Source organism: Emydura macquarii, unplaced genomic scaffold, assembly GCF_026122565.2.
Source record: "Emydura macquarii macquarii isolate MOO-44397 ecotype Brisbane River unplaced genomic scaffold, CSIRO-AGI_Emac_v2 contig_2897, whole genome shotgun sequence".
Taxonomy (NCBI): Eukaryota; Metazoa; Chordata; order Testudines; family Chelidae; genus Emydura; species Emydura macquarii.
This window is the reverse complement of record NW_027133034.1, coordinates 25,874,763-25,898,864: the sequence shown is the minus strand read 5'-3', so window position 1 is coordinate 25,898,864 and position 24,102 is coordinate 25,874,763. Positions and strand designations below refer to the sequence as shown.

The window sequence follows — 24,102 nt, the reverse complement described above, 5'->3', positions numbered from 1 at the left end:
TTAAAGTATTTACGAAGCGAGAAGAGCAGCACATTAATATTTAAAGAAATGTCTTAGATATTTCTGAATATTCACTTTATCTACAAAACGTTCATCTTCATTCTTAATTAGAAACAGTAGGATCAGAAAAGACCACTTGAGTTACCCAGTTTGATACCTTGCATTTTGCAGGGCCACTTAGCAATTTCAACTGATTTCTTTATTGCTGTGCTCTAATGTGTACAATGATGATGCTTCAGCAACCTCCCAATTATTCCACTATCCAATGGCATTGGCTAGCCTGAAACACAGGCTTTGTTTCCTTTTTGTAACTTGAGACCAATGGCTTTATGCCTATTTGAAGCCTGTAGGTAGGTATGCAACCATCATAAAAACATCAAAATTAGGCCTTTGTTCTCAAACGTCTTCATAGGTTGAATTACTTCATGTGATAGAGATGCTTTTGTGAACACCTTTTCATCTCCCATACCAATGTCACATCTTCCCTGTGGAAGCTATAATGATTGGATAAATAAACAAATTAGGACTGCATGAAGGAAACCACATATTTACAGATGCTTTTTTGGTCACCTTTAGCAGGTCAGGATGTTCCATGGATATTAATCTTTGACTTTCACTCAGAGGACATACTGTACATGTTCCTCCAGGTTCCAGTCTCTGCCTCAAAGGATTCTCATATCTGGTTTCACTAGTCTGTCCTATCACCTTAATACCACAGATAGCTTAGTGTTACAAATTGTACACTTCTGGTATATAGTCATTTGAAAGGCTCTGTACAAATTGTTTAAAGCTCTTTGAATCACTGTTTGTGATTAACTAGAAAAGGGAGAATTCTGTGTTAGCACCATTATCACTGGGTATATAAAGTTTACAGAGTTAAATGTGAGTTATTTGTAAATCTCCCTTAAAGTGTTACAAGAGAAAATCAAGGCCTGGATTCAGTTTTTCCCCTATCAGTGGAGTTTTTTGATGGTATAGCCATAGTAGGTAAAATGAAACTAGAACCTTGATAAACAGCAAGAACCGTGGTTGTGTGAGAGAGTCACATCAAACTCCTAGAAGCACATAACTAACTTGAGTGCCGAAGTCCCTTTGATTTTCAGTGAGACTTAAACTCCTAAATCACTATTGCCATTTTGAAAATTTTACTCCTTATCTATACTTATACTATACTTCTAAGGCCCACTTCTCCATGAAGTATCCACAATGATTTCTGAGATCTCAATGGTTTAAAGCTATACAGAGCCTTGCAAATTGCATTTGTGCAATTGGACAGTTTTATGGGAGGCATAATGCAGTTTCGTTTGAAAGATAGGCTTAATTTCTTAGCCTTAAGTAGTTCAACCACAGATTCATCCACACTGAGCCAGGTAAATCTCATGCAAGTATTGCACTCGTTAGAAGCACGTTAAACTTAGAGGTCCTGGAGCAACAGATTACTATAGTCTTTAACAAATCTAGGATCCAGAAAGCCTAGTGTGAATTAAAACGAGCATGCGAGATACAAGGTAGAACTGGGTGGGAAATAGTTTTCCTGTTATGGAAGAACTTTTGAGATTTCAGAACATTTTCCTGTACTGAACTGGGATAAAAAGTCATTCCCAAATTTTCACAAACCAGAAATCTGGGAAAAATTCAGATTGAGTTAATTGACACATTTTGATAACGTCAAACTATTTCACTTACCTTTAAATTTCTTTTACTTTACTGTAAATTAACTTAAATTTTGAACTGAAATTATTTTTTGTTCAAAAAAAAAAGTCAAAGGGACACAACTGTAATTTTAAAACTTTTCAGACTTTTTTTTTTTTTTTTGACACAGGATGTTCATCAGAACCAATCCTTTCCCACAGACAGATTTGATTTCAACAAATAGGCATTTTTCAATGAAAGTGTTTAGTTGAAAAATTCCCAACCAGCTCTAGTACAAGCTCAGCCCTTTTACTTTAGACTAGAGCTGGGCAGAAACTGAGAGGGCAGAAATCCAAAAAGCGTCCTTCTGGTTGATGTAATTGAAAACTTAAACAAACAAACAAATTTCATGGTCAACTGTAGTTAAGTCCATTTGACAGAATTGCCTGAATGCTAACGGATTTGTGCTTTGGCTGACCACTAGAGGGAGTGATTTCCACAGTCTGACCCCTTCTTACATACTGGAGGCTGGAGATCTCAAGAGAATGTCAACAACTGTTGCACTTTTAGTGCTGTAGTGCCCAGATGTCAGGACCCACGTCCTGTTCTGCAGGACCTGTCACAAATGTAAGAAGAGATGGACTCTTGCCCAAGAAGCTTGTGATAAAAAAGACTGTCAGCTGAAGCATCTCAACTGACTTAAGTTGCTTTTAATAGTGCACAGGGAATGGTATGGTCCCCAGAGTATCCACCTCCCAAACCGTACAGGGCTTTATACAAATGCTAGCAGTCTAAATGCTAAAATGAGTGAATTTGAGTGCCTCGTATTAAATGGGGGTATTGATATAATAGGCATCACAGAAACTTGGTGGAATGAGGCTAATCAATGGGACACAGTAATACCAGGTATACAATATATTGGCAGAACAGAATGTCATACTGGTTGGGGAGCAGCACTGTATGATAAAGCGTAGAGTCAAATGAAGTAAAAATCTGAAATCAACCAAACTGTACCATAGAATCTCTATGGATAGTAATTCCATGCTTGAATAATAAGAATATAGGAGTAAGGATATACTATCTGACGATGGTGATAGTGACTGAAATGCTCAGGGATATTAGAGGCGATTAAAAATAAAAAACTCAATCATGAGGGATTTCAACTATCCCCATATTGATTGGGTACATGTCACCTCAGCATGGGGTGCAGAGATAAAGTTTGGACATGTTAAATGAGTGCTTCTTGGAGCAGCTAGTCCTGGAACTCACAAGAGGAGAAGTAATTCTTGATTTAGTCCTAAGTGGAGTACATGATCTGATCCAAGAGGTGAATATAGCTGAACTGCTTGATAATAGTGACCATAACATAATAAAATGTAACATCCATGTGCTGGAGAGGGGACACCAATGCAGCTCACCACAGGAATATTTAATTTCAGAAAGGAGGACTGCGCAAAAATGAGTTAGTTTAAAAAGAAATTAGAAGGTACAGTGCCAGAAATGAAATCCATGCAAGCTGCATGAAAACTTTTTAAAGACACCATAACAGAGGCGCAATTTAAATGTATACCCCAAATTGAAAAACATAGTAAGAGAACCAGAAAAGTGCCACCATGATTAAACAACAAAGTAAAAGAAGCAGTTGGAGTCAAAAAGGCATTCTTAAAGTGGATGTTAAATCCTACTGAGGAAAATAGAAAGGAGCATAAACTCTGGCAAGTGAAGTGTAAAAATATAATCAGGATGGCCAAAAAAGAATTTGAAGAACAGCTAGCCAAAGACTCAAAAAGTAACAGCAATTTTTAAAAATTACATCAGAATCAGGATGCTGCTAAACAACCATTGGGGCCACTGGTTGATGATGCTAAAGGAGCACTCAAGGAAGATAAGGACACTGGAGAAACTAAATGAATTCATTGCATTGGTCTTCACAGCTGAGGGATGTGAAGGAGATTCCCACACCTGAGCCATTCTTTTTAGGTGTCAGATCTGAGGAACTGTCCCAGATTGAGGTGTCATTAGAGGATGTTTTGGAACAAATTGATAAATTAAACAGTAATAAGTAATAAATTAAACAGTAATAAGTAACAGGATCAAATGGTATCCACCCAAGAGTTCTGATGGACCTCAAATGTGAAATTACAGAACCAGTATATGTGGTATGTAACCTGTACCAGCTGACTGGAGGATAGCAAAGTTGATGCCAATTTTTTAAAAAGGCTCCAGAGGCAATCCAAGCAATTACAGACCAGTAAGCCTAACTTCAGTACCAGGCAAATTGATTGAAACTATAGTAAGGAACAGAATTATCAGACACATAGATGAATATAATTTGTTGGGGAAGAGTCAACATGTTTTTTGTAAAGCCTCACAAACTACTAGAATTCTTTGAGGGGTGGGGGTCAACCAGTATGTGTACATGGGTGATCCAGTTGATATAGTGCACTTAGATTTTCAGAAAGCTTACTTTGCTTAAGAGCCTTTGATGAGGGACCTTGTCAAGGATATCCTGGGATAAGAGGGAAGGTCCTCTCCTGGATCAGTAACTGGTTAAAAGATAGGAAACAAAGAAATAAAATGGTCAGTTTTCAGAATGGAGAGAGGTAAATAGTGGTGTCACCCAGGGCTCTGTACTGGGGCCAGTACTGTTCAACGTATTGATAATTGATCTGGAAAAAGGAGTAAACAGTGATGTGGCAAAATTTGCAGATGATACAAAACTACTCAAGGTTCAGTAGTTAAGTCCAAAACAGACTGCAAAGAGTTCCAAAGGGATCTCACAAAACTGGGTGACTGGTCAACAAAATGGCAGATGGAATTCAGTGTTGATAAATGCAAATTAATGCAGGTTGGAAAATATAATCCCAACTGTACGTATAAAATGATAGGGTCTAAAATAGCTGTTACCACTCAGAGATCTTGGAGTCATTGTGGATAGTTCTCTGAAAACATCCACTCAATTGTGCAGCGGCAGTCAAAAAAGCAAACAGTGTTAGGAATCGTTAGGAAAGGTATAAATAATAGGATGGAAAATATTGTATTGCCTCTCTATAAATCCATGGTAGGCCCACATCTTGAATACTGCGTGCAGATCTTGTTGCCCCATCTCAAAAAAAGATATACTGGAATTGGCAAAGATACAGGGAAGGGCAATACAAATGATTAGGGGTATGGAGAGGAGGGATTAATAAGACTGGGACTTTTCAGCTTGGAAAAGAGACAACTAAGGGGGGATTTGTTATCTTTATAGAGTAAAACAGATAGTTCAAATTGCACCTAGAAGCAGAGGAGAAGTCAGTGTAATTTATGTAGGACAAATGTAATGTGCTCATGATGACCAGCTCCACTAGGAAGGTGGATTGTTATACTCAGCACTAGGTAGAGCTTGCAGTTTCATTCAAAGGTAGCCCTATGTATGATGATGGGCATTTATTTACTGCTATAACTACTAATGTCCAACCATCTAAGTATTAAATTCATATATCAGAGATCACCTTGAGCCATTTGTTTGAATGGTGACTTTACAGCTTGCACTGCAATAAAAGCACTTTCGCAGGCAGACTGAATTCATCTCTCTTGAGGTTTGCTAGTGCTCTCTAAAACTGATGATACCCCAAAACCTGGTTGAGTTAAGAAAACTTAAAATGGGTCTATTGACAACGAATACAAACAGGATTCTTAGATTTGAAGTAGACATTCCATAGTATTTTTGATCTAGGTTTGTTTGATAGTATCTGTGTTTAAGATGCATTTGATTAGTTATGTTTTTTTCAGCTGTTAATGCTGTAATAGAACGTGAGTACTTAATGCAAGAGGAGTAAGGGTTATCTGGTCTTGTGGCTAAAACACTGGACTTCAGAGATCTGGGTTCAATTCCTTTTTCTGCCAGCCTTCCTGTGTGATCTTGGCAAGTCATTTAATCATTCTGTGCCTCGGTTCCCAGTCTTCTGCTTTTGTGTTGTATGTTTTCCCCCCCCACTTTTTGTCTGTGTAGCATGGAAGCTCTCCAGGGCAAGGACTGTGTTGGTATGTTGCTAAGCACAGTGGGCCCTGATGTTGATCATGGACTCTGAGTGTTCTGGTAAGACAAATAAGAACAACAAGCTGATGTTTTGATTGCTTATGCTTTACTTTACCATTGTATGTATTTGGGTTTATTAATATTTGAGTAAAACTTAATTAAAACTATACTTTATTTTTTTTTAAATCGTTCATGTAATTCTAAAAGTAAAGCATAAGGGGGTGCTAGAAATTCATTTTGGTTTCATAATTAGTTATGGAACACACACTTATTTTTACATCTCTAGACACCAGGTCTTGACCTGAGATTTATTTGCCTTCAGAATTCATTTTTCATTCTCAGTTCTGTGACTCAGATTATTTCTGCATTATTGCTCAACCTTTTTATGAAGTTCGTTTGTGAAAGTCAGTAGATAGTCAACAATTCCTTGGATGTCAGTTTCATGATTTATTTAATGCTCTGTAGTTAGTCTCGGCTGCAGCAGCATCTCTGCAGTACATTTGAACTGTAGTTTTTCTCTTAAGGAGCAAGAAGCCCCTGAATCTTATGGCCCATAAGTGCTACCACATCTGAAGCAATTACTGCAGTGTTTGAGATCTCTGAGTGTTTTATTTCTTGGTGCACGTGTTTGACTCTACAATAAGTTTTGTGTTGTAAGCATGTTGGCTCTTATTTTATCCACTGATGCAGTTATTCTGAGACTTTAAAGAAAGCTTAATTTTAATTAACTTTCCTTATTATAGCTTGTATTCTAGAGTAATACTTCTTAAAATCAGTATGACATAAAAGGTTGTAAACTTGTCTACAGTCTGATACTGGGCTTCTATCCTACCAGTGTCACAAATAGAAGACTGAGAAATTTCAAAAACGTATTAATTGAAATCTTTATCTTGTGAAAACTCCAGCTGTGAGGCTATGCAAAACTAATAGTTTTCTTTTAAATTACCAGTGTATTTAGTGCTTAATGATTGTGCTGTGGGCTTCAGTAGTTCAGGTCTTTGGGCTTCAGAAGTTACCTTCCAAAACGTTTATGCATTTTCTTAGATAAATAATCATGCAATCTTGATATTTGCATTAATTAAATAATTAAAAAAAAAAAACCAAACTTAAGGGCAGCTACTGAAGTTATGGATCTAGGGCTGTTTTGTGAAGTGAGGAAAGGTCCTAGTTGTTGGGACAATTTAAGAGTGAAATATTGTTCAGTTGTTCCTTTCCTATTCCCCTGTATTACCTGTCTGTGAACATAAAAATTGCTACTGAGGACACTTCTCTTCTTATGCCTTATTTTAAAATATCATTTTGTGTAAAGGAACATTTTTCAAGGTACTAAATCAGTTTCTTAAGGTCAGAATTTATAAATCTATTTGCACAAGCATTTGTTTTCTGTGCTTTGGAAAGCTTTGTGTTTTTTGTGGTTTTTTTTTTTTTTTTCCCCCCCTTTCCCCAACATCTAAACATAAATAGCACAGGATAACTATTCCTCTAGATAGAGGATACACTTATTTTTATTTTCTGCCTGTGGCTAAATGCTAGACAAAACTATCCTTATATATAAACTTCTGGGTGCCTCAAGAGGAATGTAAGAGAATTTCCCTGGGGCAGCTAGTTGGCTTCACTGAGCCACATTGTAAACATCGTTTAAGCAGTTTAACATATGAACTAATCATTTGTAAACTTGCCCTGTTTTTAGAAGACATTTGGTGTCTTAATAATAAACTAATATGAAGAAAATGAGTATTTTTTAAGCATGAAGAAGAGGCACCTAGTCGGAGTTCCTATTCAATAAAATTTAAAATATTTATTTGTAAGGTTAATTGTCATAGTAACTCTTGTATTGAATCTGTTTAAGAAATAACACAGGTCTAGATCCACAAAGGGGCATAAGCACCTAAATCTGACAGTTAGGCGCCATTGAGTTCCTCAGAACCCCAGCTCACTGCCATCTAACCCCGTGGTTGCCTAAATTCATTAGGCATCTAAGTTTTCACTGGTGGGCATGCATGGTCCTGGTGCCCTGAGCTGCTCAGCAACCTTGTGCATGCCTAAGCCCTGATGGAATCTTCAAATTAGGCATTCCCTTACCTATCCTACTTGTGGGGCTTGATCTGAGCATGTCTACTGGATCAGGCCTGGCATAAAAAATTGCTGGGGACCGGGTAGTTGGGAGTTTGTGTGTGCATCCATTATATCCAATATCCCAGTGGTTAGAGCTCTCACTTGGGATGTGGGAGAGTCTCAGGTTTGAACCTTCACTCTGCCTGATTTAGAGCAGGGACTTGAATCGTGGGCTTCTACATCCCAAGTGAGTGCCCTAACCACCGGGCTATTGGATATTGTAGAGCATGTCTCTCCTGTTGAAGCTGTTCCACTTTTGTGTAAATAATAATTTATCTGAGTAGGGATTTGAACCAAACTCCATATCCTATATGAGTGCCCTAACCACTATGGAGTCGGTCCATCACCCCCTTGCCTCCACTGTTCCAGGAGATTTCACAGCTGAGAGGGTCTCTGAAGATAAGCACCTAACTGCCTTTGAGGAGAGTGGTCTGAGCCCTGTCCTGCTTCAGCATATTCTACTCATCTACTGGCTAGCTTAGGCAGCTCCCTGCTCAGCTTTCTGGCTTTTGTAAATTCTTTTGTTTGGCACTGAACTGCCCATTCAATACATGGAGAGCCCGGTCATCAACTCCTCTTTGTGGAGTTAGTCCCAGTATTTTTTGCTTAAATTCAGTGATTGTATTAAAGAATGATGCTTGTGTAATGCTACTAGAGAGAAAATTGTTGTTGATTTTAAAATGGAAATTAATAGTAACATGCTATGAGTGAAAGACCTTTTTCAAAATCCCATGCTGGCACTTAGCATTTGCCTGACTCCACTCCCATTGAAGTCAGTGGTAAAATTCTCATTGATTTCAATGAGCTAGGATTGGAACTTATGAAAATCCCCCACCCATTCCTCTCTCTGGATGAGCAGGAAAATTGGTTATGGACATGGAAGATTGCCGTACTGGACTAGGCTCCTTGTGGTTGTTTGTAAACTCAAAATTGAAATTGTATGTGGTGCGATGTACTAAGCGCTGTGGAGTCATGCTCCTGGTCCCCTCTCCCAAATCAGAAAGGCATGGGTGGTTTGCACAGTAATAACAGGCCTCTGAGAATAAGAAGGAAGACTTTAAATTCTAAAAAATGCAGCCTTTTGTAGTGTATGTAAAGCAAGCTCTTAATAACTGATGTGGCTTTTAAAATAAAAAAAACCATGAAAGGCACAAGCCTGATTTTTGCACGTGCAGATTAATACAGCATTTATTTATTTATTGTATTACTGTAGAGCCTAGGAATCCTAGTCATGGACCACAACCCCATTGTGCTAGGTGCAGAACATATACAGAACAAAAAGACATCCCTGGCTCACAGTCTAAGACAGAGGCAACAAATGGGTACACAGATGGTGGAGTTCAAGGAAACAATGAGATGATATTGGTCAGCATGATGGAGAGTGGTCTCGGCACACTGGCAGGCTAATTGTTGTCAAGTTTTTTTTTGTAGGCATTACTGCAAAGGAGGAATTTGAAGGTGGGTAATGAGGCAGCCATGTAGATGTTTACGGGAAGCACTTCTCAAGCATGAGGAACAGCATGGGAGAAAGCACAGGGTGTTTGAAAATTTCAGAAGCGGGCAGTGGAAATTGACATGGGACGGTTGGACACAGGTGTCAACTGCTCAATAGTAAATGAATGATAGGCTGTGAAGGACACTGAACGTGGATACAAGCAGCACATGTTTGATGCGATAAAGAAGGGGGAGCTAGTGGATGGATATAAAGAGAGGTATAACATGTCAAAGCAATGGGCTAGGAAAATGATCCATTCAGCAGCACATTGAATGGATATGAGTGGGGCTAGATTGTATTTGTAAGGCCAGAAAAAAGCATGTTACAGTAATTATGACATGGTGTGACGAGAGCCTAGACAAAAATTTTACTTGTGCGGATGAAGAGGAAAGTGTTATGCAGAAAAAATATGCAAGACTTAGACATAAAGAGAGGTTCAAGTTCAGGATAACACCCAGGTTATGAACCTGAGTGACTGTTACGATGGTGGTGTAGTCCATAGTGATTGAGAAAGGCATGGGGGTGTCGTGGAAAAGATCACGCAGCTTCTCTTTTAGGGTTGGAACGAGCAGAACTTTAATTGTGACATACACACAGGAAGCTATAGCTATAGGGAAGCCCAGACAGCACGTCCCTGTGCTGATCTCTGGAACTTTACCTTGGTACAAAATACAGATGGTTTATAGAGGTTTTTTAAGATTCCTTTTTACATATAGATTGTATAGTGGAGTTTCTGATACTGAACAGGTCATTTACTGCACATAGGGTACTTATTACACACAATGGGGATCTCACAGTGCCAGCATGTCCCGGTGATTCTTTTGGTGCTAGTGAGTCCCAAGTCACACAGTCACTTGTTATCTATCTGACAGGGTATGGCTGGGTGCTGTTACAAAGGTAGTTAACGTCTTACAACGTAGGCCAACGGTTTTGCATTTCTACTGTAGTTCTAAGACATCCTGCCCGAATTTAGCATTTCTATCACAGTTTCAGTCTAAGGCATCCTGTCTGAATTTTTGTGATTTCACAGGGGGGAAAGAGGGGAAAATTAAAGATCCACTATAGCTATGTTGAGTTTGGGTTGACAGCTAGACATCCACAAGGAGATGTCAGAGAGACGGGCTGAGATTTTAGTTTGGACAGAAGGAGACCGTTCTGGAGCAAAGGGATTGGTCTGTGAGTTCTGAGCATAGAGGTGATAATTGAATTTGTGTTTGCAAATGAAATTATCCAGAGATCAGGTGCAAAGGGAGAACAGAAGAGGAGCAAGGATGGAGCCTTGTGGAACCCTCACAGAAAGATGGAAAGGGAATGGGAGCTGACGGATCAATTAGGAGAACAAAGTGAGGGGAAAGTGATATAAGTCAAAGGAGGACAGCATTTCAAAGAGAGCGTGGTTGGCTGCGTAGAAGGTGGGTGACAGATTGAGGATGGAGAACTAGTTCTTAGCTTTAGCTAGGACAAGGTCATTAGAGAATTTGGTAAGAGCGATTTCAGTGGAGTGTTGGGGTGGAATCCAGTCTGTGATGGAACTGGAGGAGTGGAACTTCAGACAGTTGTTATAGACAGCACGTGCAGTGAATGGGAGAACGGACATGGGCAGTAGTTGAAGAGGCAAGTGGGGTAAAGGGTGGGTTTTATTTAGGATGGGACAGACTAAATCACGTGTATTGTGGGGGGTAGTGGGGAGCAGCCAGTGGAGTGAAAGAAATTAAGGAGAAGAATAAGGGAGGGGATGAGATCAAGAAATGGGATGGGATGAGGTCACTAGGGCCAAGAGAGGTGATAAAGGAGGAGAGTACAAGAGAAACTTGTGCTGGGGAAAGAAGCAGAGGAGAGTGTTGGTAGGAGGGGAAGAGAAGGCAAGCCAAGAGAAGTGGGAGGGTCCGGTCACATTGTAGCAATTTTCTCTTGGAAGAAATTGGCAAGAGAATGGGGGCCCTCGGGCTACTGGAATATAAATAATAAATTAATTCGTAAAAATAAACAGATGAAACTCGTTTTTACTAGATAGTTGGCATCCCAATTAAATTAGAAGAAAAGGTTCAGATCACAACTGCATAAAATCGCAGCATAGATATTCTTGGAGTGTTCTTTCAATGTGTGACTATTCTTTAACTTCTTTTGTATGTGTGTAACCTCTTGACCACATCGCAGAGTTGCATTAAAAGCTGTCTTCCTTTACACACCTGTTTGCCTGGGGCCTGCCAGCATTACAGGACCCTAATAATAGTGTTAACCACATGTTTTTCAGACACATTAGGCTTTGTAAAATCTACATGATTTCTGTTTTCCGTATGTACCATGTTTGAAGTTTAATAAATCTGGAATGATTAAGTTGCTCTTAAACCTTGACCTTTTGCTTTTTTTTTTTTTTTATCTTCCACAGGTGTTCGTGGAAACACTAGACAAATGTTTTGAAAATGTCTGTGAACTGGATTTAATTTTCCATGTAGACAAGGTACTGTGGTGACCTACTATAATATCAGTTGAACCAAATATTCTTCTCGACAAGAAACATTTAGTCCTGAATCTGACAGAGTGGATAACTGTCCCACCCTTGTTGTTGGTGAAATCTTGTCAGTTTCTATCAAATTATTTTTAAAGTGCAAAAAGTATTTAAGAATGAAAAATGAAATTCATTAGTATTCTTAGTTAGGAGTTGTCTGCAATCTAACTGTATATATAAATGCAAAATCAAAGACACTAGAATATTGTTCTAATGATGAGGGTAGCTGATGGTGTCGAGAAATATTTTGTCCAGGTTTCTTTTATAATGATATGTTACTCAGAATTGACATTAATTTGGGATTTTAGCATTCCAAATCCAGCAGTTGCCTTTCTCATATTTTATTATGAATGTATAACTCAGAAACTGAGTTAGCATACTGGGGGTGGGATGGATTCTGTATTGAACCCCAAATAGACATTCATGTCTTTTCTCACGTTTAAACAGAGGATTCTGTGAGAACTCCCAGCTATATGATATGATTGACTTATTTATTAGTCTGGTGCAGGGACATGCTATTACTAATGCAATCTATCAACTTCTGACTACAAGTAACATCTAAAATGACTATAGTTGAGAGAGATTGGAGAAAAATAGTTATTTCTTTCCATTTTTTCATTGCATTTGCTTTGTGTATATGTCTGCACTTTATATGCAGTCAGTCATTTCCCCCTCTTTGTGAGTTTTTCACACCTCAGCAGATAAGAAAAACGTTAAAGGGAAATGTGATACTGATGCCCCAAAAACTGGAAAGGGGAAGAGGGCAAGTGGTACTACCTGAAAAACACCTTTTGAAGCTGACTAGATTATTGCAAACTGACTGTATCCTTCTTAAAGAAGGAATGCTTACCTGTTGATTCTGATCATTGAAAATTTGAATAGATCTGTGCTGATGTTTGAACTGATACCATATGCCTGAAGAGTTCATTACAATTTCACAGTAATAATTTAGTTGTGCTTTTCCCGCCCCCCCAAAAGAAAAGTAAAAATTAAGTTTCCTGACTGTTGGTAATGTTGTTTACTGTTGAAATTGCAAACGGTCATAGACAAATATTTAATTATGACCTTGCGGGTGTCTCTTTGACAAAAACAGTTTTTTTCGTCAAGTAAAGGTGCTCAGTCAATCCAGGGACAGAATCCACTAATGACGGAGGCCAATATTTTCAAACCTGCAGGCCTAAAGTTATGCCCTTACTTGCAAAAGTGGTCAGGTATGCAATAGGGAAACCTGAAAACTTAATTGGACCCAGGCATATCCAGTGAGGGGACGGGGAGGGGAGGGCAGTCTACTGTGTGTGGAATCTATCTAATGTGGGTGATCTGTATGTTTTCTAGGGGGTCATGTATCAGTTGTATATGAAGAGTCTATCAATGGAGAATTAAATGGTCTGTTGTGGGGAGAGTCAGAATTAATTGGTACTGGTGACAACAATCACTTGGTCTGTGTCTTCAATGGTGGGTGGGGCTGCAGTTCTGACCAGGACTTTGACAAGTACCTCCATTAATTGGTTTCCAGTCTGATTCCTGGAACTATTTAATACAACCAGAAACTACTTTAATAGTTTAAAATAATGCAGCAACTGAAAGCATAGGGCATGTCTACACTACAAAGTTAAGTTGACTTAATGTCAGTCGACATCCATATGCTGCCGTAATTAAGTCGATTGGGCGTGTCCACACCATGGTCATTGTGTCGGTGGAGTGTGTCCATACTAACAGCGCTTGAATCAGTGCAAAGAGTAGTGCTGCCTGGTAGCTATTCCACAGTGCAGCTAGCAGCAGAGGGTTTTGGGAAGGGCTTGCAATGCCTCGTGGGACCAAAACATTGTCGCAGGATGAAATGGGAATATGGCTTCAACCTCTCATTATACAGTTTCCTCCCTCTCTACCGTGATATCAATGGCAAACAACCCATACTTTTTTGCACCTTTTTTTGAACGCCTGGCTTAACCACACCTACGTCATAACCTGAGAAACATGGACCTGGCTCAACCCTGCACTCTTGTTGTGAGCATCACAAACGCCCTGTGCCTTATCCTTCAGTATTGCAGAGGCAAGAGAGGAGCCGCTGCACGGAACACTGCAATATCATTCAAGCAGCCGTGCTGCAAGCCATAGAATGAAATGATTTCCAGTGGCCGCTGGCAGTCGTGCAGCAGCTGACCACGGTGGAGCGCTGTTTCTGATCCTGGGAAACAAGCACTCACTGGTGGGATCTCTTCATTCTGCAGCTATGGGATGATGAGCAGTGGCCGCAGAACTTTCTAATGCGGAAGGCCACTTCCAAGGGACTTTGCAGAGCTTTCCCCAGCCCTGATTCACAGCAACACTAAAATGAGACCTGCTCTGACAGTGGAGAAGCGAGTGACAATTGCTTTGTGGAAACTTGCAGCACCAGACTGCTACCAGTCAGTGGGAAACCAATTTAGAGCTGGGAAATCCACCATGGGGGTTGCTGTGATCCAAGTGTGCAGGGCCATTAATCAGCTTCTGCTAAGAAGGATAGCGACTCTGGGCAATGTGCAAGACATAGTGGATGGTTTTGTTGCAATAGATTTCCCTAACTGCAGTGGGGCGATAGAGGGCGCACGCATCCCTATCTTGGATACTTTTCAATGGTGTTGCAGACACTGGTGGATCACAGGGGCGGCTTCGTTGACATCACGGTGGGACGGTCAGGAAAGTTGCATGGTGCACACATCTTTAGGCACATAAGTCTTTTCAGAAAGCTGCAAGCAGGGACTTTCTTTCCAGATTGCAAAATAACCACGGATGATGTTGAAATGCCAACAGTGATCCTAGGAGACCCAGCCTACCCCTTACTCTCATGGCTTATGAAGCTGTATATTGGCCCCCTGGAGAGCAGTAAGGAGCAGCTCAACAATAGGCTGAGCAAATGCAGAATGGTGGTGGAAGGAGCCTTTGGATGTTTAATGGGTTGCTGGTGCAGTTTGCTTACTCAGTTAGACCTTAGTGAAAGCAATATCCCCATTGTTTTTTCCCTGCCTGCTGTGTGCTCCATAATATCTGTGAGGCAAAGGGGGAGAGGTTTCTGAAGGGTGGGATATGGAGGCAGATAGGCTGGCAGCTAATTTTGAGCACCCAGATACCAGGACAATAAGAAGAGTTCAGTGAGAAGCTCTGAGTGTCCGGGAGGCTTTGAATACCTGTTTCAGTAATGAGCTACAATATCATGTGCTACTAATCTGCGTTGTGCCTTCCCATACCATCCCTCCGGTGCATCAGTTTCCCTGCACCTTCCCTTCCAACCGCCATGCTTGGAATAAATAAAGAGTATTTAATTCTCCAGACATTGACTTTTATTTTCACAAACATTAAAAAACTGAAAGACCAGGAAAATAATTTAAAACCTTGGGCAAATAGCGTGATAAAATTGGGAGAGGACAAACCAAGTCAGCTTATCTGTGAAAGCACAGAAGTCTTGTCCATCAGAGGCCTTCAAATGGCTGCATTTGTTCTTAGTACCCTCCCCCAATGTTGAGTGATACTGCTAATGGTACTTAGTATCTGCCCCCAGTGACAGGGATAGTGCACCTTCCCTTCCCACACCCCGCCTCCTGGAACATTTGGGGGATGGGGATTGGGAACAGGGCAATGCTTGCAGGCTGCTCTGCAGAGGGAATCTAGTCTCAAGCTGCTTTTCTTGAAGCTCAGCCGGACACCTCAACATGTCTGAGGTGGTCCTTCATAATCCACAGCATCTCATCCTGCATGGCACGCTCATGCTCCTGTGATGCTCTCCATGTCTATGTTCAGTTTTTCAGACAATGACTTCCTCCAGGCTCTTAGCTCTGTGTCAGCTGTCCCCAGTGCATGTCGTCATGTGTTCTTTTTTTCCTTCTTCTAATCTGCAAAATCCCCTCTGCTGGTGTGGAGGGAAGTACTGAAGGCCAAGCTTTCCACTGTAAGGCATGCAAAGCATAAGGCGGCCATTATCAGTGCATACACTGGGTCTAGTACAAAGTTGCTGTTTTAAAATTCCCTCCCTTATTGCACTCAAATGCAAGCAAGAACATTATCAGTATTCTTAGCTATTCAATGGAGCAGTTTGCTGTTCCAGCCATTATGAGTATGGCCCAGTGGCCTGGGCCTTGTGCTGCAACTTGTGGGCAGCCCTCATCAGAGGCATAGGTGGGCAGCTGGCCAATGCCCTCTCCCCATAGCAACATGGATGGTGCTTGGAGTCCAGGGACCACCATAAAGCTTCCCAAAGTGCAGTCTCTGTCTAAGGCAGCCCGGGGGAAAAGAGGGGTGGTTGCGGCCAGCGGAGAACAAAGGAGCTTTCCCTGACCCCCTTTTCCCTTAATGCTGCCAGTTGTAGTTGCCGTGGGCTTGCAGATTCTGAGGTCCACGCTGATCCTTGTCACCCAAACCACTAGCATGCTCGGGAAACCATGGCTGAGGGACCCGGAAATCACTCTGGGTCGTAGATCACAGGCTCTATTGTTTGCGGTATGGGCACTTGTAAGAGAACTTCCACTGTCTCCCCTATGTGATACCAGGCTCCTGTGAGTAACAGAGGCAGCAAGGGAATAGATGCCGCAAGCATTTGGATATAGAACTGGTCCTTATACTACTATGCTGTATACCACAATGATGCCAACCGAGTTAATACTGGAATGGCGTGGAAAGTGTCATATTGTGGTGGAAGAAATGAGGCAGCCCTCCCCAGAAACATTCTGTAAAGGATTGTGGAATAACTCCATGAAAGTTTCTTGGAGATCTCCATGGAGGATTCCTGGGCCATCCCTGTGCATATAAACAGTCTTTTCCGGGGGCGGGGGGCGCCATCTTGTAACTGGTGTAACACTGGGAAGCAGATATCTACTGCACCTCCCTTTTTTTTTATGTTAAACATAAGAGCATATAACTCCTACAGTTTGATTGGAATAGCGTACTCACCTGAGCTGCCTTTCCTGGCATCACGCTCTGCCCCAATGCTCTCCTGCAACGGGCTGGACTGCTCAAAAGGCACCTGAAGCTTATAGCCTTATGCTTGTATTCCTGAGAATAGCTCCTCGTTCTCCAGGAGAATGGATCCCTCATTCTCCTGTCTTCCATTCTCCTCCTTTTCCTCATCCAAAATATCCTCCTTGTTGTTGTCTGAGGGGACCTGGGATTCAGACTCCTGGGAGGTATCCAAGTTGCTTTTGGGGTGGTGTGGTCGCTGCTGAGAATTGCATGCAGCTCATTGTAGAAGTGGCATGTCTGTGGTGCAGAACCAGAATGACTGTCCACCTCTCATCTTCTGGTACGACTGCCAAAGTTCTTTGATTTTTCCCGTGGCACTGCTGCATGTCCCTGGTGTAGCCCTTTTCCCCCATGCCCTGTGTGATTTTTTTTTTTAGTAGATGTTACGTTTATATGGCTGGATCGGAGCTGTACCTGCACAGACTCTTCTCCCCACAGACCAGTAAGATCCACCACCTCCTGTGTACTCCAGGTGGGAGTGGGTTTGGGTTGCCATGCTCAGCAGGGCTACCGAGCTTTTTATGCTGATCAAACAGGAAATGGGAATTCAAAATATCTTGGGGCTTTCACAGGGGAGGGGCTGTTTACTGTGTGCCTGGCTGCTGTGCAGGGGAGTTGAAAATGATCTCCAGAGCAGTCACAGCAGAGCATTGTGGGACACCTCCTGGAGGCCAATTCAGTTGACTTACACAACGTTGCGTCTACCCGGCCTCTCTGTCCACCCATCAACATCAAATTAAGTGCTACACCTCTTGTGGGGGTGGAGTAATTAAGTTAACATAACACGCGGCTTCCATCAACCTAAGTTTGTAGTGTAGACTAGGCCTTAGAAATTATGTGGCAACATAGCGATAAACTCAAAATCTTGGGAGTAATGACCGAAAAGGAGGGTTTGGATGATTAGGGTTTGAAAAGTTTGATATGAAAATGAAGAGGATTCTATAAGCACTGAATGCTCATATTGCATCTCCATAAGGCAGTGTCCCCCAACCTTGGATATGGGACCTCCTGCAGAGGAGAGGATCATTATGGATATGGGCATGGGCTCAAAGCAGGAAAACACTGAAAGCCACTGCTAGAAGGGACTCTAGGCAGAAAATGCAAAGTTGAAGGGAACCGTGGTAATTACTGTATCAGTCTTGGTTAATAAGATAAAACTCAGAAATGAAAAATGAGTTAACCGTAACTCTATAACCCAGAACAGAGGGCTAGCTCTAATGGTAAAGCTTTTCTCCACATAAGCATGACTGTCAATCCTCTGCACTGTCAGATTTAGCATAACAGTCTGTCGGAGTGGGGTGGGACACACTTTGTAAATTATACTTATGAAACTACTGACCTTCCTTTTAGTCTCCCTTTTTATATATATAGTTCCATAGATACTACAGTACTTTTACTACTCCATTTCATTTTGGCGCCTTTGCTAGCATCTCTGGGAGTATCATAATTTCTTTCAAGAGTTTTCCTTTTTTTCCCCCTCTTTACCTGGAACAGTGAATCCCAGCACGAAACAGTAAAGTTTGTGAAGAGCAGAAAATATTTCTTCAACAGATTTTGCTAGGGGAACTTTCCCTTTATGTATTCCTTATCAGCATTTACCAATGCATGTGAAACATCTGTGCTTATAGGCAAAGTATGGAGTGGAAGCAGGAAACAGTCTTGCTGTCAGAAAATCCTTAGCTTTTTTTTTTTTTTTTTTTGTCAAGTCTTTTAGAATCTGAAACTTCTTCATATTGCTAGGTTAGTTTTAAGGAATTTCTAGCAGCCTGATTTGTCTCAGGAATATAAGCATAAGACTGTAAGCTTCAGGTGCCTTTTGAATACACTGCTGCCACGTCACATTTTTTAATTAAGGAAAACCTGTATCTTTGCATACCAATAAAAAGGATTAATATTTTGAACAAATATGATATTGCACAAATATTTTTCTCGCTATGGAACTCATTAATGGGAAATGTGTTTACAATTAGAGAGGAATATATTTGTTCCATCCTTTCAGGGAAGGGAGAAGAATTGATGTTACTGTTTCTCACTTGGTGTCTCTGCTTCCAATTTCTTGCTGCTGCGATTGCATGTTTGTATTTTAAATAACATAAGTCTGAGGAGGGGGAGGGAGTGAATAGGATACAACATTTAAATATTACTGACCATAATTAGGATACAGGATTTAAAAATTACTAACCATAATTGAAGTTTTCTCATTTCCATATAGAAAACTGAAACACAAATTTGCACAGAATAAAACTAAATCAATATCTCTGTGTGGATGCTTAAATAAAGAGACTTCTTGGGAGAAGGGAGGGAATAATGTGGCGTACGAATGTGATTGTGTGTGACATTACATACATGTAGAATGCTAAGGTGTTTTCACTTGCTATTTTAAGTAATTACATTCAAAGATCCACTTGGCTGCAGTTCATGGTCCTTTGAGTTATCCAGGCTGATCATGAGAGTAGTTTGTAATTTATGAATTAGATAGGGAAATTCTTACAAACATTAAATGTTAGAATGCTGCAAGTAAGTAGCTTTGTGAATAGGAAATGTGAAGAAACTATTCTTAAGCAACTGCTATTCCGGATTGTCCTAAACACTTTCATTGTGGACTTGTGTATACTTGAGAGAAATTTTACACGCTTACCACCTACTGTATCAGTAATGTGCATTGCATCCACACACACACCTGTGCCCAATGGCATAAAAGTTGGCTTGGCAGAATTCAATTTTCTTCTTTTTTTTTTCCATTTCAATGGATAATATTGATGTTTGTTTTTAAGCATTTTTTTTAGTTTAAACTTTCACAGTTGAAGGAAATGCAGGGGGAGGAGGTTCAGACAATTATTTGATGATAGTAGACATTGAGATTTGAGAAGTTAAAGCTTTATAAGCATTAAACACAAATTGTCAGTTATCACATGTCAAAATATACAAAGTAAACATCCTAAAATCAAACTCTTAAGTTCTCAAGCAGTGTTTTTCTTACTTTGCCTATCTGTAAATGTCTATTATTAATGGAAATATTTTTTTCATCGGAGGCCTGTATGTGTGCACACGTGCACAGTGTTGGAATTAGACTTGTGAAACGCAGGGCTAAACCCCATTTTGTCCTTCACCATGTCAGTCTCCACCAGTGCCTTGCCGGTGAGGACAGAAGCTGCTGGCATATTAGCCCCAATTAAACAGTTATTCCACTACTGTTGCACAGTGCAGCAGTGATGCAGTGACTGGCTCTTGGGGCTTTTGCCCCAATATCTTACCCAATATCACAGTTTAAACATACACAGTACAGCACAACCTTTTGAAGCCTGCAGCTCTTTCACAATTACTCCACTTCTATACAGGATCATGTAAAGGAAAACTGTTGTCCTTCTGAGACGCATTTTATGGACCTGTAATATCTTTCCCTTTGTAGTGTGTGTATATGTCAACTTATTTTGCAACTGAAGCTGGTCTGCAACATTGTTCGTATATAATAGACCTTTCTGGAAAAGGAAGTCTGTGTGTAACTTGCACATCAAGCTTGTTGTCCTTGAATATCAAAACTACATCAGTTCACTTCTTTATATATATTCCCCCCCAAAGAAAACAAGTAGAAACCATTATTTAACATGAGAGAGTATTAATGGGTTATGCATGTACATAACCTCAAAATTGCACAAATTCTTATGTTAGTAGCAGTCTCAGATATACTGTCATTCTGGCGCTCTATCATAGAATCATCGAATATTAGAGTTGGAAGGGACCTCAGGAGGTCATCTAGTCCAACCCCCTGCTCAAAGCAGGACTAACCTCAGCTATATCATCCCAACCAGGGCTTTGTCAAGCCTCAGCTTAAAAACCTCTAAGGATGGAGATTCCACCACCTCCCTAGGTAACCCATTCCAGTGCTTCACCACCCTCCTAGTAAAAAACTTTTTCCTAATGTCCAACCTAGACCTCCTGCCCTGCAACTTGAGACCGTTGCTCCTTGTTCTGTCATCTGCCACCACCGAGAACAGCCTAGCCCCATCCTCCCTGGAACCCCCTTTCAGGTAGTTAAAGGCCGCTATCAGATCCCCCTCATTCTTCTCTTTTGCAGACTAAACAAGCCCAGTTCCCTCAGCCTCTCCTCATAAGTCCTGTGCTCCAGCCCCCTAATCATTTTGGTTGCCCTCCGCTGCACTCTCTCTAACTTGTCCACATTCTTTTTGTAGTGGGGGGCCCAAAACTGGACACAATATTCTAAATGCGGCCTCACCAATGCCGAATAGAGGGGAATAATCACTTCCCGTGACCTGCTGGCAATGCCCCTCCTAATGCAGCCCAATATGCCATTAGCCTTCTTGACAACCAGGGCACACTGCTGACTCATATCCAGCTTCTTATCCACTGTTACCCCCAGGTCCTTTTCTGCAGAGCTGCTGCCCAGCTCGTCGGTCCCCAGTCTATTAGCTGCTGTAAATCCTGTTGCTTCTTCAGTCTGCCATGTATTAAAGACCTCACCTCTGCTTTCTCATCATGCAAAATACATCAGACAGGTGGTATTGTTGTATTTCTGCCTGACCTTATTCCAGGTCAACACACATCTTCCTCCTTGTTTTCAGTCTCCCAAAACATATTCCACAATGATGCTGCATATGCTGTAACTTTGGTTGAATCAGTTCTTCTCTTTTTCTGAAAAAGATGCTCTAGTTCACTAGTTTTCAAACTGGGGGTAACAAACCCTCAGGGGGGGTAACATAGTGGTTATGTGAGGGTTGCGAGCTGTGAGCCCCAAGCCCAAGCAGGTGCAGGGCTGTGAGCCTCCCTTCTTCCCGGCAGAGGAACGTGGGGAGAGGGACAAGCAGTGACACACAGATACTGCTCACCCCTCTGCAGTCACTTTCCGCACCTGGACAGTGCCGTGAGGCGCGCATCAGGAGCTGCTGCTCTCTGCCCTCCCCTTACACAACCCAGGTGGAGCAAGTTACCTGGATGCAGGGAGCCCTGATGTTGCTTCTCACTCCCCCTTCCCCAACCCCCAGAGGAGCAGCGTTGGAAGGGGCAGCGAGCAGCAATACCAGATGCTCCATACATGCAGATCAGTTTCCCCAGGTGGATGCATTAGGACGGGTGCTGGGGTTAGGGGCAAAGGGGGTACAGTGCAGGGGCTGGGGACAGAGAGGGTGTGGGGATCTCCTGTGGGCAATGCGGAGGCACCCATGGAGGTCAGGGGGTCACACTCAGAGGCTTGCTGTGTGAAAAGTAACACCAATACAAAAAGTTTGAGAAGCACTCCTCTGGTTCAAATAGGAGTTATTTTGGAGATGTTCTGTGGCCTGTGTTACAGACCAGATAGTCACCGTGGTATGCTGTGGCCTTAGAATCTGTGAATCTCTCAGTGTTTGTGTAATTAAGAAATATATTCTGTGACCATGGCAAAAATGGATATACAGAGTACCTTAGAATCAGTGTGTGCATAGAAAGAATATTAATATCAGTGTTGCTCAGTGGGACAGTCCCTCTCTGCCCACTCTTGGAAAAAGCCAGTTTTTGAACACACTGGCACTTTGCTTGTCCACTGTATGTAGATATCCAAGTGCCTGCCACAGTAATCCTCTGATGCCTTCATTACCATTAAGTAGTATACATTTCTGTCAATATATTCCGGGGCTCGTGGTTGAGTTAGCATCTCTAAAGGTAGGTGATAGTGTCCATTGCAGCCAAAGACTCAATGAATTAGCCGTCTCACTCTGGCTTTCTTCAGGTATTGCTCAGACATCCTCCGGTGCCCTTCCTCAGACACCTCATAACTGCTTTTCAAAAGCTCCAGCAGAAGTTTTGCTTGCTGCGCAAAGAGTGAGAGTTCATTCTAGACTTCATTTTGGGGAAAGGACTAGGAAATGGCACTGGTAGCTAGAGGCTTAGGTTACATTTACACTGACGGCGGCAAAATTGCCGTCGCCAGATCGATCTTTCAGGATTGATTGAGCGGTCAGTGAGACCTGCTTAATCGATCAGGATGTCGACCGAGTAAGTCCACCCCCTCAAGTAGTGTAGCGCTGAGTCGACGGACACAGTGTGAACAGCGCGCAGAAGGGAAGCTGAGCAGTCAACATCAGTTACACAAACTACTCTTTGTAGTTTGTGTAAATCCCGTCGACTGCCGCCAAATCGCGCAGTCAGTGTGAACCAGCCCTTAGGGAAGATTCCCTTGGGAGGGGAGTCATACCAGGGTCTCTTGGATAGGTATCCAGAGAGTACCACAGCTTTAACACTGTAGTCCAGAGCCACTGTGGATGTGAGGCCAAGTTATGTGGCTGTTTTGGATACATCGCATCATTGCTACCTACAGCATTGCTGTCCAGCTGGTTTAGTTACCAGTAGCTATGTAGTGTGAACAATGCCCGTATTGCTTCTATAGCACATGGAAACGGGTTTTTTAGAGGCATTCCGAGGCTGTGGTGGATTTCAGTGCTTCTTAAATAAAAGATGATGTAAGTCAGTTATATTTACTCCATTGTATTGTATATTTTAGCAGAAATAATAATATTTACATCTCTGTTACACTTAATCTGTCCGTAATTCTCTGCATTTGCTTTTCTCCTGAAAGTGGCATTTGCTGATTATAATGAAAAGTACAGGTTTCTGGCACTGCTGCACTTCAGATAACAATGAAAAATCTAACTCTGCACCATAAAGTTATACATTGTAACTTACTTTGCCAATCACATAATAGAGAAAAAACACTTCTGAATAGGGATGTGCTGACTAATTTATGTAATTTTAGGAAAGCTGTGGCAGCATTACTCTTATTCGTTTAGAAGCACCTTTAGTTTTTAAAGCCTGACCCAAGTTTGACACTACTTACAAAATTGCAAAATTTTTGGAGGAGGTAGGTTAAATCAGAGCTGAGTTTGGCCCTAATAATGTTATGGTTTCAAGAGCTTTGACTCGGTAGCTCTTACTAGTGAGGTGGTAAGAGAGTGACTGAGAAATACTTTACAAAATATATTTCTTACCAGCTGAATCCTATTTAGTAGGTGTATTTTATATCCATGCAGTAAGAAGAGGTAAGCTCAAAGAAATGTGAATATTTGTTTTTCTGCCACCTTCTCATTGGCTTATTTGAAGTTCCAAATATGGTTCTGTAAGATTCTTTACTAGCTAGCAAGCATGAGCTGGTCTAGGAAGAATTAACTAAAAACTCTGACTTAACCTTCAGCTCTGTCCAATTCTCTCAGAGATGTTCATCACTTATTCCTGTGCTTCAAAAGGAAGACAAGGATATAGAACTTAAAACCAAAAATTCAAAGGAGGATAATAATTAAATTAAATACCATCTATATTCATGCTGAATTTCAGTCTAATCTCTGTTAAACG

At 41.3% G+C, this 24,102-nt stretch overlaps 1 protein-coding gene across 4 annotated transcripts in view; it reads left to right on the top strand.

Annotated features, from left to right (window-relative positions):
• The window catches only part of AP3S1 (adaptor related protein complex 3 subunit sigma 1), a 57,797-nt gene that overhangs the window by 10,009 nt on the left and 23,686 nt on the right, over positions 1–24,102 (top strand). For 2 of the 4 annotated variants that reach the window (XM_067568761.1, XM_067568763.1), the window contains exon 4: positions 11,653–11,724. The exons of the other annotated variants lie outside the window; for them this stretch is intronic. In XM_067568761.1, coding sequence (XP_067424862.1) covers positions 11,653–11,724 — 72 coding nt within the window. The remainder of the gene's footprint in view (positions 1–11,652; positions 11,725–24,102) is intronic. 4 annotated transcript variants of the gene reach the window in all.